The following is a 13,281-nucleotide window of genomic DNA, read 5'->3' as shown; positions in this document are numbered from 1 at the left end:
TTATCAGTCATTCATAAGTTATTCCTAAAACTATACTATTCCACACTAATAACTAAGCAACCAACTTAACGAAGCCGAATGAACGCAACGCCAACGCCACGTGCAGCTCCTCTGAACCGACTGAATCGTAGGTCGAAGGAGGAAGATGTGCCAGCAATACGAGGGGTAGAAAGAACTGTACGCATGCGCAAGTATCAACGAAGGTCCACCTGTTCTATTGTGTACTAATTACCTTGACGGCGACAGCATGAAATCAATACATCTTGATGGCGTCAACATATATGCAATGTTGTTATTGTAAAATAATATCAATATTGATATTTTAAGATGAATGCAATGTTGCATACGTGTTGTTATTGTAATATTGCTTTTTAATCTTTATGCAAGCTTTATGCAGTATGAAACACGTCAATATTGACGCCGTCAGTATAATATCAAGATCTGTCAAGATTGATGCAAGAAATTTTGCTAGTAGGGCGTTGAGATCGAGAAGCTGGGATGGGGAACCTGATGTGGATCTCTTGAGTTTTCTAACCAGCTTTGACGGTCATCTGCAAGTTGCATTCATAAAAAATCTCCCCCAACTGCGGCTGAGATAACCCTTGAAATTGGTTCAACCTTTAACCAAAAAATCAGTTAAATATTCCACTAATATACTTGTACACTGTTAAAAATACAGCGTAATCTTTCCCCAACGAATTGGTAAAAACCTAGAGGTAATTTCGTTGCAAACATTACATTAGGTGATAAGTTTCACCAATTTAACGGTAGTTTTACAGTTGGTAGTGAACAGTTAAACCACGCTTTAAATTTTTCTCTAGCAAAAAGTAATTCTTAAAAAGCTGTCTTACGATGGTTACGATCAATCATAACAAACTGAGAGAAATAAAGAGAACATAAGAAAGATGAAATTTGTATTTTTGTCTAATATGTATTTTTAAAACTTAGTTTCTTTTTGAATCATTCAATTTGTCTTTCAGTGGAGGTGACCTACGAAGTCTTCATGGTAAAGACGAACGGAACGGAACTAAGTTGTGGAACTAAAAGAGGCAGAATAGGTAATACATTATACATACTTATATAGCATTTTTGAGCCGATGATATACTTGAACAAGCAACAAAGCAACCTAAGACATGACTTTATGTTGATAATGCTATCGCATAACTCTATTCTTTTGTAGAAGAAGTGGTTTTCGTTACAGTACAAAGCACATGTGAGGCAGTGAGAAGCAAAGGGATGTAAGTGGCAAAATTAAAAATTTGGAGGTAACCAGTACAAATGGTAAGTGAACCTCTCCTCTGCATTGGGGCAAGAGATAGTACTTTTCACTCCAGAGTCCCCCGTACCTGCCACTATTTGTGGCTTAACCAGATGGATGGGACCCTGAAGACAGCTCCGAGTTTTTGGACCAGACCAGTAACCGAGCACCCCCAGAGGTATCGCTTCACTTGGAGGACTTTCTGACCACGAGCATATTTAACGTCCCCCAGTCACCATTAATGAAGCCGGTGGATCTTCGACCAGCGAGGATTAAACCCGGTCGCAAGTCTGATGCCTTACCGATCAGGCCACCACGGCCTTAAGGGATAATACTATTAGCCCTTGTAGGTTCTGTTATATAGCATGATTTAGAAAAAAACTTTTCAATGAAGGCCTACCTAGGACCTCAACTTTAAATGCGTTTTACTCAAAACTTGAAAGTGTCCACTTTCATTCCTTTGCTTCTCACTGTCTCGTGTATGCAATTCTCGTTTGAAATCTGTCTTTCGCCACTTAGTTTAAACACAGGAATTAAGTATTCCGTCAAGGTTTGTCACTTAACACGTAGTCAGTTAAATAGCTGGAGTTTCTGAAATGAAACAACTATGTCTGTACTCACCTGAAGATTCAGACACCCAGCGATGTTCCCATCAAATTTTCTGAGGGTATACTCCCAGTAATCAATTATGCACAATAAGAGTGTATGCGATCATGTACATAATAGGTCATAATATGAAATTTTTTGAAGCTTGAGGGTATACGGTATACGGCTAAAAAATGTTTGAGAGTATACGGCGTATATGGAGTATAACCCTATGGAAACACCACTGCAGACACCCCAGTGGCTAAAAAAGTGACGCGTATGGGAAAGTTGAGCGATGGTCACCTAAGGGTTCGCCACGAATCCTCACTATAAAGTCATCAAATGGTTGCAGCAACTTACGAATGTCAGTTTACGGCGACGTCACTAAGTGGCGTCGCAGTGACTTCTTTGAAATGTCACAAATCAATTGTTAGTGCTCTGTCGCAGAAAATGTGCCACAAATGCGTCACAGCGGGACTCCTGCAGGGCCGCCGAGAGCCAAGGCGGATCCCTTGTCATTGTGGTTGCCGGAGCCTCCCCCCATGAAACTTATAAAATTTACACTACTTGGACTCCAACGCGGGACTCCTCAAGAGCCGGGCCCCTAGTTTCCGACAGAACTGACATACACTGTTAAAACTACAGGTTGCATTTGGCACTTTTCGAGGGTGAAAAGCTTGTTCACCAGCGGCACTCTTTACGGTGCCGAAATTGCACCCTTAACACGGGCGAAAAACCGGCACCCTTCACCCAGCGTGCACCGCGGAGAAAAACGGAACCCTATGGCAGAACATTGGCACCCTCTGTTTTCTGTTGCTGAGCACCCCCCCCCCTCGGTTTTGTGTGCATTTCCGGTAAACAATTGTATACATTATTATTTATTGTTTTGAGTTATAAAAAGCTAAGTCTTGGTACATTTTCCACATTGAATAGTTCTGAAAATGATTAAAACTTGTACTTTAAGGCATTTGATCACATTTCAACTTTCGAACATAGTTTAGAAGTGTTCATGACTTAAATTTGTCTGCCGTGCACTAATTTTTGTACATCCACTTGGATTGCTCAGTAATTTTAATATGTTATTGACATTTACTGCAGCACGATCGTACCGACGATGAAGAACGTAGGTACTATTTGTAAATCATTTACACGAACAATAAATATTCAATTATGTTGCAATCATGGAAAAATAAAACCTTTCATCACGTTCGAAATTTTAATCAAAGAGCACCATATTAGTACGTACGTATATATGATTCGACATTTGAATATCCGTAAAGAATATAAAAGAACAAAAGTCTTTCGATAAATTAAAAGCCAAAACAAATTCTAACGAGTCATTCATTCTTACTATTACTAGAGTGACGAAAAAAGTTCAGTCATTCGCTTTAAGCAATAACGCCGAGGAAAGCTAGTTAACTTAGACACGAGATAATAAATAAAAATAAAAAATAAAAAAATCGAGACGGAGAAGAAATTTCTTTTTCTCAATCCGCTTTCCTTTTTTTTTCGTGCTTTTATGTTTTTGCTATTTGCATCATCGTAATTAGAGTTTCCGTTCACTTGCTGAGTGCATCACATTGCTAACAATGAATCTCTTAGTTAAAACTCCACAAGATTGTTGATAATACAAGCAAGTAAAACCACATAGTCAAAATTAATAGTTGAAATAACTTTTCAAATATCATCTAATTTAAGCGTTTTGATTATTAAATGTTACTTATCCGGTGCTGATAGCTATTTTTAGATAAAATTTATGCATGATAGGAATAGCAAATGTATATAACGGCTAACTGAAGAATCAACGTACCTTTGAAACAATTTTAAATATGTTCGAAAGCCTTAAAAGCTACACTATGATCAAATGCATGTACTTACGCGAAACTTTGAAGAGTAAATCGCAGAAACTTATAAGTTTTAATCCAATTTCGTACTTCATTCAATGGGAAAGTGCATGTGCGTAGTTATTCTTGCGTCCGCCATTGATTGTGGTTGAATGATGTCAGAGCGGAGAGCGCATGCGCCAGCGTTTCACCCATGCATTTAGGAGGTCCGTTTTCACATTTATTAGCGTCATTCACCTTGATCACACTTCCTAGCCTCTACTGCACCCTGAGGCCCGGTGTTTTCACCCCAGGGAGCCAAATAGTTAGTCAAAGGCACCCGTAGTTTTGACAGTGTAGCCTCTCGTCGGCCCTGGACTCCTATGAGGCGTCGCAATTCTGTCGGACTTGTGATCTTTGCTTATCGCAGTAACATCACTGTAACTTTGCCGTGGCATGATGTGCTATCAGGGATCGGCATTTCATGTTCAGAAGGTATAATTTTAAATGTACGTAATTTGGAGAAAACATGACATATTTTATGTTTTCATTTGCTTAAAAATTTCACATCACCACATTTCTGATTTCTTCACTCTTTCATTTTGAAGTAAGAGAGCTGTTATTGTACTTAATAACTTTTTTTACTATTCTTTTACGATAAATAGTTATCCACTCAAACTGAGTTTTTACTGTCAGTCATTCAGTTTAACTAATTGAAAAAATAGAAACAATTTGAAACGTATCCTAGAAAAACAATTGTTGCTGTTTACTTTTAATTCAGTGGCATAATTTACAATTGGTTGAGAACAATTTATTTATTTTTAAATTCGTTCTTTGGTCCAGATCTCTCCTCTTATTAATTTCGCTCAATTCATTTTCTTCGATAGTGCTTCGTCTCATATGAAGAATTAGGTATTCAAATGACAGCTCTTCTATCATCCAATTCTTCAACTAGCACTTCATTCTTTCTCCCCTTGCTCAAAAAGAATCTTGCTCTAATCCATTTTTTGGATGAGTACTTCCTTTCGTTTTACATCTTTTAAGCTGCACCTCTTCCATCATCCAATATTTTTCTCAATTGGTACCTCAGCTATATACATGGGGGAAATCTTAATTTTTTCATTGCTTTTGATCTCAACTCAACTTTTGATTAGGAACGTTCTAACAGGATCTGTCTCGATATTTTTTTCAAAACTGATTTATAGCCTTTTTTCTCTCTTTTTCATGCTCACGGCAGATTTATATTTTTTAAGCGAGAAAGATTGATGTTTGGTTCCCTTCTCGGTTAAAAAAGATGACTTCCTACAACAAGTATCGAAAATGTCGAATGTCACCTATATAAGATCTTTTTGAAGATTTCAGAAGACTTTTTGAAGACTTCTGAAGACTTTTGAAATCTTTTATGAAGGAATTCTGCATTGACTGACGCATGCGGCATCACAGATGGACGTCGAAGAGGGCTTTTCATAAAAAACATTGCGGGGAAATTTTTTGTATGTTTGTATGACAATGCAATCATAAAGTGAATAAAACGGTTTTGGAGGAAAATTTGCATTTTTGCTGTTTTAAAAAACATGCATTGTAAAATAATGCCATTTTACTTCTAAAATCACCCAAAATCTTCGGATGAATTTCTATAAGAAATACTTGTATCAAAATACTGTAACCATATCCGTTTCAGCGAAATAAAATTTCAGTCCCGGTGTTTTTCCTTTCCCATTACATTGCCTGAATTCCATGACAGCGAAATTCCGACCGAATAAAATTTGAGGTCCAATTCCGTTGAAACAGGATTTAACTGCATAAAAATTTATGCCAATCTACGAACTGGTAATAGTTTTTTTTTTTTTTTTGCTGTGGGAAGGTAAATCTAATAGTCTCTTCAAATTTATTATTTTTTTTAGCATTTTTGTCATCTATTGTACTTTAGTTTTATTGCACACTAGTGGTACCCGCACAGCTTTGCCCGTAGTAGAAAATTAAAAGGTCATTTGGTTCGCCTGTATATTTACAAATAATGAATTTCTCGCCAATTTGCTATGGCTATTTGCTCGCCCATGTTACGGTTCCACGTTATAATAATTTAGTAATTTATTCGTCCACGTTGCGATAATTTGCTCGGTAAAATGTTCTTAAAATTGTAATAGAAAAATAACAAAATTGAATTCTCGAAAAATCGCTTCGAGGTGCACACTCCCATGCTACAAACTAATTTTGTGCCAAATTTCATGAAAATCGGCAGAACGGTCTAGGCGCTATGCGCGTCACAGAGATCCTGACAGAGAGAGATCTAGACATCCAGACAGAGAGACTTTCAGCTTTATTGTTAGTAAAGAAACTTGCTTATATTTGGTTTCCGCTGAAAATAAAGCACGGAAAGAGCGTCAAATTGCAGCATTTCCCTTTTAATAGTATTGAATCCGAACAGCGTCACGTCAAATATTTCAAAAACTCATTTCTGCAGATAACGCGCTTTACCTCCACTGCAAATTTTATCTGAGATTGAATAAAAAAAGCTGAATTGGTAAGAGCTAAAATTTGTGTAAAATTATAAGTGATAAGAACACAGAGTAATCCCTTGACTGCAATTCTTGATTGTGAAAACTTTAATCTAATCAGGAACGAATTTAGGTTTTAGAAAAATTTACTTTTTTTTTTTTTAAACTGTGCTAAAAATTAGTAAAAGGGGAGAAACAGATAAAAAATGCGAGAAATAGTAGAATAGTAGTAGATGCCAAAAAATATGTAGACACTAAAACCTACTTAAGGGTGCCTCCGCCCGAACTTTAATTCCGGAGGGGGGGGGGGGAGTATCAATGCGCCGAATGAATTCTGAATTTTAGTGAATGAAAAAATACGAACTTGCACGCACTCACTTACTACTAATAAGAGGCATTAAGTGTCATAAAAAAAAAAGAAGAAAAGAAAAAATTGCAATTGGCAATACTACCCTCAAATTTTCCAAATCATCAGACAAGATTCGCTGAATGAGGATATTTTTGGAGGTCACAGTGACTTCCCATCAGGGCGAACCTGAACTCACTTCTACTCGAATCTTCAAGGTTATTTATTGATAAAATGTCGGAGTGCTGCAGAAACCCGCTAATTTCCCGCTTGACGGGTTTCTGCGTTAAAAATAAAATTGTCTTGGCATTCTTCCAACTGCTGCTCCGGGGCCTTGCGAGCTAGAACGAGGCCTTCGAGATAAAAAGGCCATCCAACTAGCAAATGACGTCATCGTTTGTCGATCCACAATGATATTGGGAAGGGAGCACTTCGATTAATATTTTGGTTAAATAAAACTATTTGGTTTATTTATTATTGTCTTCTGTTATTCAAGTAGCATTACAAGTTCTACTTTTTCATTTGAAAACATAAAAAGGAACCGATAATCATACATTAAAAAATACACTGAGCTTAATTCATAGTCTTACAAAGTATTCAAATAACTAAACACGATTTTATTTTACAATCATGTTAAAACAAAGTGATAAATAAACACAGTTTTATTTTTCATTAGAAATTGTTTTTTAACTAATCGCATTTTAAGTACTCGTATATTGTATTGAAACATTAAGTCTTAAGAAGTATTCAAATAAATAAATGAACTTTCATTTTACAATTACATCAAAACAAAAAATAATATTACTATTGTATTTGAATAAGAATTAAATGAAAATTTTAAAAAATAAATAAACATTTTTACTTAAGTAAACGGGAAACAGGACTGCAATATGTTTCAAAGACATAACATCAAATTAAAGTACATAATACCAGATTATTAATGTTAACTTAGCTGAGCAAATTTATGCTTTTAAAAAGACGTGAATGCTTGGGTGCCATCCCCAAAGTAGACGGTGCCCTACCCCCTTCAATTATGAAACCTTCAAAAAAAAAAAAAAAAACCAAAACATCTCCATCTCCCTTAAAATTTCAAGGGCACAGTTATTTATAACTATAGCCGTTGAAAAGCTATCATTACTATGAGACTATGATTCCGACCCCCCCCCCTTCGGTGGGCACTCTCGAAAAATTACACAGGAATTCAACTTGAAAAACGTTAATTAAAGAATGAATGATACATCATGAATACTGTATGTTGTATATCAAAAAATGTATTCAATATCTAAACAGCCTTTTTTTTTTGGAATTCGGCTACTTTCCCATTTTTAGCTTTTTCTGCTGCTAATGATTCTTGTGTGTGGGGGGGGGGCTTTAATTGTTCATCATTTTAGGCTTTTGAAAAAATTATTTTAAAAAGCATTAATTGATGACAAAGTAATATTTTTCAAAAAACTTTTCATAGAATGACCATTTTAGCAACTTTCTTTAATACTTAAAACCTCATATATGTTAAATTTAGATCAACATTTTGCTAAGTATGCTCTTTTAGGAAATCAATGTGACAGTTTTGTGACAGGGGGAAGGGAGGGGAATAACAAGAAGTGTGACATCACGCGTTGTTTATAACAATATGCTCATGTTGAACAGCGTTACATGTAACAAGGAGGAGGGGGGGGGGGATTTGTTCAAAAGTTTGTAACATACTTTATAGACAGCCCTTTAATTCAATTTATGTTACAGTTTCAGAGTTCCTGAAAGCTTATTAACAGAAAACCCAAGGAGTTCAAAAAATATGTAGTTCAAGACATTTTGCCCTTTTTAAGCATAAACAAACAAGCATAGAGCATTTGGCAAGAACACGTTGTGTATCCACTGCTCAAAATTAATCTTTCGCAAGCCCAGAAATTATGAATACCGTTAACTTAACCACAATGTGTGCATAAATATCATAAAACCTAAAGACAACAGTGAAAAAAAAACCATATATATATTTTTTAATTTACGCACAGAACCAGCTTGTTTGAATAACATTGCAGGGGCGTAGTTGGGGGGAAATGTTTAAGTATCGAACCCACGACCTCCGGCGTTCAAATCTAATCTTTTATCTCAGAACTACGGAAACCCATCAAGGAATGTTTTTTGATCAAAATAACACATGCTAGCGTATAAAACAATTTAATCGAAACCGAAAATATAAGATTAGTTCAGTTAAAAGCCTGTTTCAATAAACTTGTTTACATTTTTACTGAATATCAACACCAAGTTAGCAACAAGTATATTCGCAGAAAATTTTGACATATGTATATTGTTAGTTTGGAAAATCCATTTCGAATAAATGCGTGTTCAAAGTTGAAAAAATAAAGAAATAAAAAGTTGCAAGTTAACCGTGTCAAATATTAAAGCAGTATGCCTGAAATTACAAATTACAGACAAAGATATCGGAAAGGAAACTGACAATTGTTTGTGTAATGGAGGAAAACTTAAGAAATCTTAACTGCATAAAATGTAAATTTGTTTATCTGAGAAAAGAGTACTTACCTCCGAACTTTAAAATTTATTCCATGAGGCGTCCAGCTTTTTGCTTTACATGCAGGTTGTTCGGCAGCGGAACTCGCTGACTCACTTTTTTAAGACTTATATTATACATATATTTTTTAATTGCCTCTACATTCCGGTACGTGGGAAGGAAGAGATAAATCCAACAGAATTGTATTCAAAAATGTGCATCCGAAGTTACATATTTCCTATTTCATCTATATCAACCAGAGCAAGCAACACTACTGGTAAACTGCACTGTTTTTAAGTTTCGCGCCAAGTTCAAAGATCGACTACTGGTGGCGTAACGAAGCGGGGGGGAGGGGAGTTGTCTGGCCTGTTATCACGTGGGTCTCGAATGAACTAAATGTGCAGTTCTAGCCGAGACCCACGTGATAACAGGCCAGACAACTCCCCTCCCCCCCGCTTCGTTACGCCACCAGTAGTCGATCTTTGAACTTGGCGCGAAACTTAAAAACAGTGCAGTTTACCAGTAGTGTTGCTTGCTCTGGTTGATATAGATGAAATAGGAAATATGTAACTTCGGATGCACATTTTTGAATACAATTCTGTTGGATTTATCTCTTCCTTCCCACGTACCGGAATGTAGAGGCAATTAAAAAATATATGTATAATATAAGTCTTAAAAAAGTGAGTCAGCGAGTTCCGCTGCCGAACAACCTGCATGTAAAGCAAAAAGCTGGACGCCTCATGGAATAAATTTTAAAGTTCGGAGGTAAGTACTCTTTTCTCAGATAAACAAATTTACATTTTATGCAGTTAAGATTTCTTAAGTTTTCCTCCATTACACAAACAATTGTCAGTTTCCTTTCCGATATCTTTGTCTGTAATTTGTAATTTCAGCATACTGCTTTAATATTTGACACGGTTAACTTGCAACTTTTTATTTCTTTATTTTTTCAACTTTGAACACGCATTTATTCGAAATGGATTTTCCAAACTAACAATATACATATGTCAAAATTTTCTGCGAATATACTTGTTGCTAACTTGGTGTTGATATTCAGTAAAAATGTAAACAAGTTTATTGAAACAGGCTTTTAACTGAACTAATCTTATATTTTCGGTTTCGATTAAATTGTTTTATACGCTAGCATGTGTTATTTTGATCAAAAAACATTCCTTGATGGGTTTCCGTAGTTCTGAGATAAAAGATTAGATTTGAACGCCGGAGGTCGTGGGTTCGATACTTAAACATTTCCCCCCAACTACGCCCCTGCAATGTTATTCAAACAAGCTGGTTCTGTGCGTAAATTAAAAAATATATATATGGTTTTTTTTTTCACTGTTGTCTTTAGGTTTTATGATATTTATGCACACATTGTGGTTAAGTTAACGGTATTCATAATTTCTGGGCTTGCGAAAGATTAATTTTGAGCAGTGGATACACAACGTGTTCTTGCCAAATGCTCTATGCTTGTTTGTTTATGCTTAAAAAGGGCAAAATGTCTTGAACTACATATTTTTTGAAACTCCTTGGGTTTTCTGTTAATAAGCTTTCAGGAACTCTGAAACTGTAACATAAATTGAATTAAAGGGCTGTCTATAAAGTATGTTACAAACTTTTGAACAAATCCCCCCCCCCCCCTCCTCCTTGTTACATGTAACGCTGTTCAACATGAGCATATTGTTATAAACAACGCGTGATGTCACACTTCTTGTTATCCCCTCCCTTCCCCCTGTCACAAAACTGTCACATTGATTTCCTAAAAGAGCATACTTAGCAAAATGTTGATCTAAATTTAACATATATGAGGTTTTAAGTATTAAAGAAAGTTGCTAAAATGGTCATTCTATGAAAAGTTTTTTGAAAAATATTACTTTGTCATCAATTAATGCTTTTTAAAATAATTTTTCAAAAGCCTAAAATGATGAACAATTAAAGCCCCCCCCCCCACACACAAGAATCATTAGCAGCAGAAAAAGCTAAAAATGGGAAAGTAGCCGAATTCCAAAAAAAAAAGGCTGTTTAGATATTGAATACATTTTTTGATATACAACATACAGTATTCATGATGTATCATTCATTCTTTAATTAACGTTTTTCAAGTTGAATTCCTGTGTAATTTTTCGAGAGTGCCCACCGAAGGGGGGGGGGGGGGGTCGGAATCATAGTCTCATAGTAATGATAGCTTTTCAACGGCTATAGTTATAAATAACTGTGCCCTTGAAATTTTAAGGGAGATGGAGATGTTTTGGTTTTTTTTTTTTTTTTTTTTTGAAGGTTTCATAATTGAAGGGGGTAGGGCACCGTCTACTTTGGGGATGGCACCCAAGCATTCACGTCTTTTTAAAAGCATAAATTTGCTCAGCTAAGTTAACATTAATAATCTGGTATTATGTACTTTAATTTGATGTTATGTCTTTGAAACATATTGCAGTCCTGTTTCCCGTTTACTTAAGTAAAAATGTTTATTTATTTTTTAAAATTTCATTTAATTCTTATTCAAATACAATAGTAATATTATTTTTTGTTTTGATGTAATTGTAAAATGAAAGTTCATTTATTTATTTGAATACTTCTTAAGACTTAATGTTTCAATACAATATACGAGTACTTAAAATGCGATTAGTTAAAAAACAATTTCTAATGAAAAATAAAACTGTGTTTATTTATCACTTTGTTTTAACATGATTGTAAAATAAAATCGTGTTTAGTTATTTGAATACTTTGTAAGACTATGAATTAAGCTCAGTGTATTTTTTAATGTATGATTATCGGTTCCTTTTTATGTTTTCAAATGAAAAAGTAGAACTTGTAATGCTACTTGAATAACAGAAGACAATAATAAATAAACCAAATAGTTTTATTTAACCAAAATATTAATCGAAGTGCTCCCTTCCCAATATCATTGTGGATCGACAAACGATGACGTCATTTGCTAGTTGGATGGCCTTTTTATCTCGAAGGCCTCGGTTCATTGCACTGGTCGTCAGGATTGCGTTGCAGGATTTCTTGCAGCGTTATATTCATTGTTGCGTTGTTCTGCAGTTTATGACTGTGCCGTGCTGAAATGTTGCACAGTTCGTTGTTATGTGCATATAAGTACGATTTAAACTGAAAGTGCAAATATTGGTGATATTTTTTGCCTGAAAATAATGTCTAGTTCTGAATCAAACGAACCTCGGCCTAAGAGGAGACGTGGAGTTGTTCACGAGGAAAACTATCAGCGTAATAAAATACGTAGTGCCAGAATTAAAGGCACGGCTTATACGAGCTATAACAAGAAAAAAATCCCATGCAAACGGAAGCCACAAGGTATTTCATGCAAGTGTAATATTAAATGCTCATCAAGTATTAACCAGCAGGTTATCGACGAAATATGGAACAATTTTTATTCCCTGGACAGTAAGAACATTCAGGATACCTACTTGCAAAGTTTAATTGGGCCTCAGGAAGTGCGTAGACGTAAAAAAACTCCAGGACACTCTGATGAGAGTCGTAGCGACGAATCTTTTGATAAAAAAGTTTCTGCTCAACCGTACAAGAGAAACCATTCATATTTGTACTACCTCGAGGTAAATGGTACATTGAAATCTGTGTGCAAAAATGTCTTCATGACCATCCACGGCATTTCGCGAGATAGATTGGCCAGAATCTGCCATTTGTTGCTTCAGAATGAAATTCCAATGGATAAAAGGGGTATGAAAAGAAGTGCTAATGCCAAATCTGGAGAACTTTGTGTGCGTATTCACGACCACATTTCAAAGTTTGAGGCGGAAGAGACTCACGACACTGGAAAACCGAAAACTCATTCTGAGTCCCGTTTAACCATTAAGCGAATGCATGATACTTTTATAGCAGAGAATCAAGACCTGAAGGATGAAGTTAAATACAGCTATTTCTACAATTACTATACAGCGAACTTTTGATGTTCTTGGCCCGTTGATGTATTCACTGATTACAGGGGCGCCCCGAACTTAAACTTTTGGGAGGGCGGAAATTCTCAATTTGACGAATGGAACTTCAAATTTTGCCATATGATGATAATTATGCCGAACTGAATTCCAATTTCGCCGAATGATTATAATTTTGCAGAATAGAACTCCAAATTTTGCCAAATAATGATAATTATGCCAAAAAGTCAGACAAAATTTGCCGAGTAAGGTTGCAGTCAACGAGTCGTTCTTACAGACTGATGTTTTGCCCTAACTACTAGTTGCCATTTCCAGTGTGTAAACGTTGTTAGTCCATTCAGAATTTTGAACTAAAT

At 35.6% G+C, this 13,281-nt stretch overlaps 1 protein-coding gene across 2 annotated transcripts in view; it reads left to right on the top strand.

The window, feature by feature from the left end:
• The window catches only part of LOC129234190 (uncharacterized), an 87,483-nt gene that overhangs the window by 55,709 nt on the left and 18,493 nt on the right, over positions 1-13,281 (top strand). For both annotated transcript variants that reach the window (XM_054868105.1, XM_054868106.1), the window contains exon 4: positions 981-1,058. In XM_054868105.1, coding sequence (XP_054724080.1) covers positions 981-1,058 — 78 coding nt within the window. The remainder of the gene's footprint in view (positions 1-980; positions 1,059-13,281) is intronic.

Source organism: Uloborus diversus, chromosome 1 (assembly GCF_026930045.1).
Source record: "Uloborus diversus isolate 005 chromosome 1, Udiv.v.3.1, whole genome shotgun sequence".
Taxonomy (NCBI): domain Eukaryota; kingdom Metazoa; phylum Arthropoda; class Arachnida; order Araneae; family Uloboridae; genus Uloborus; species Uloborus diversus.
This window is presented reverse-complemented; position numbering and strand designations above follow the sequence as displayed.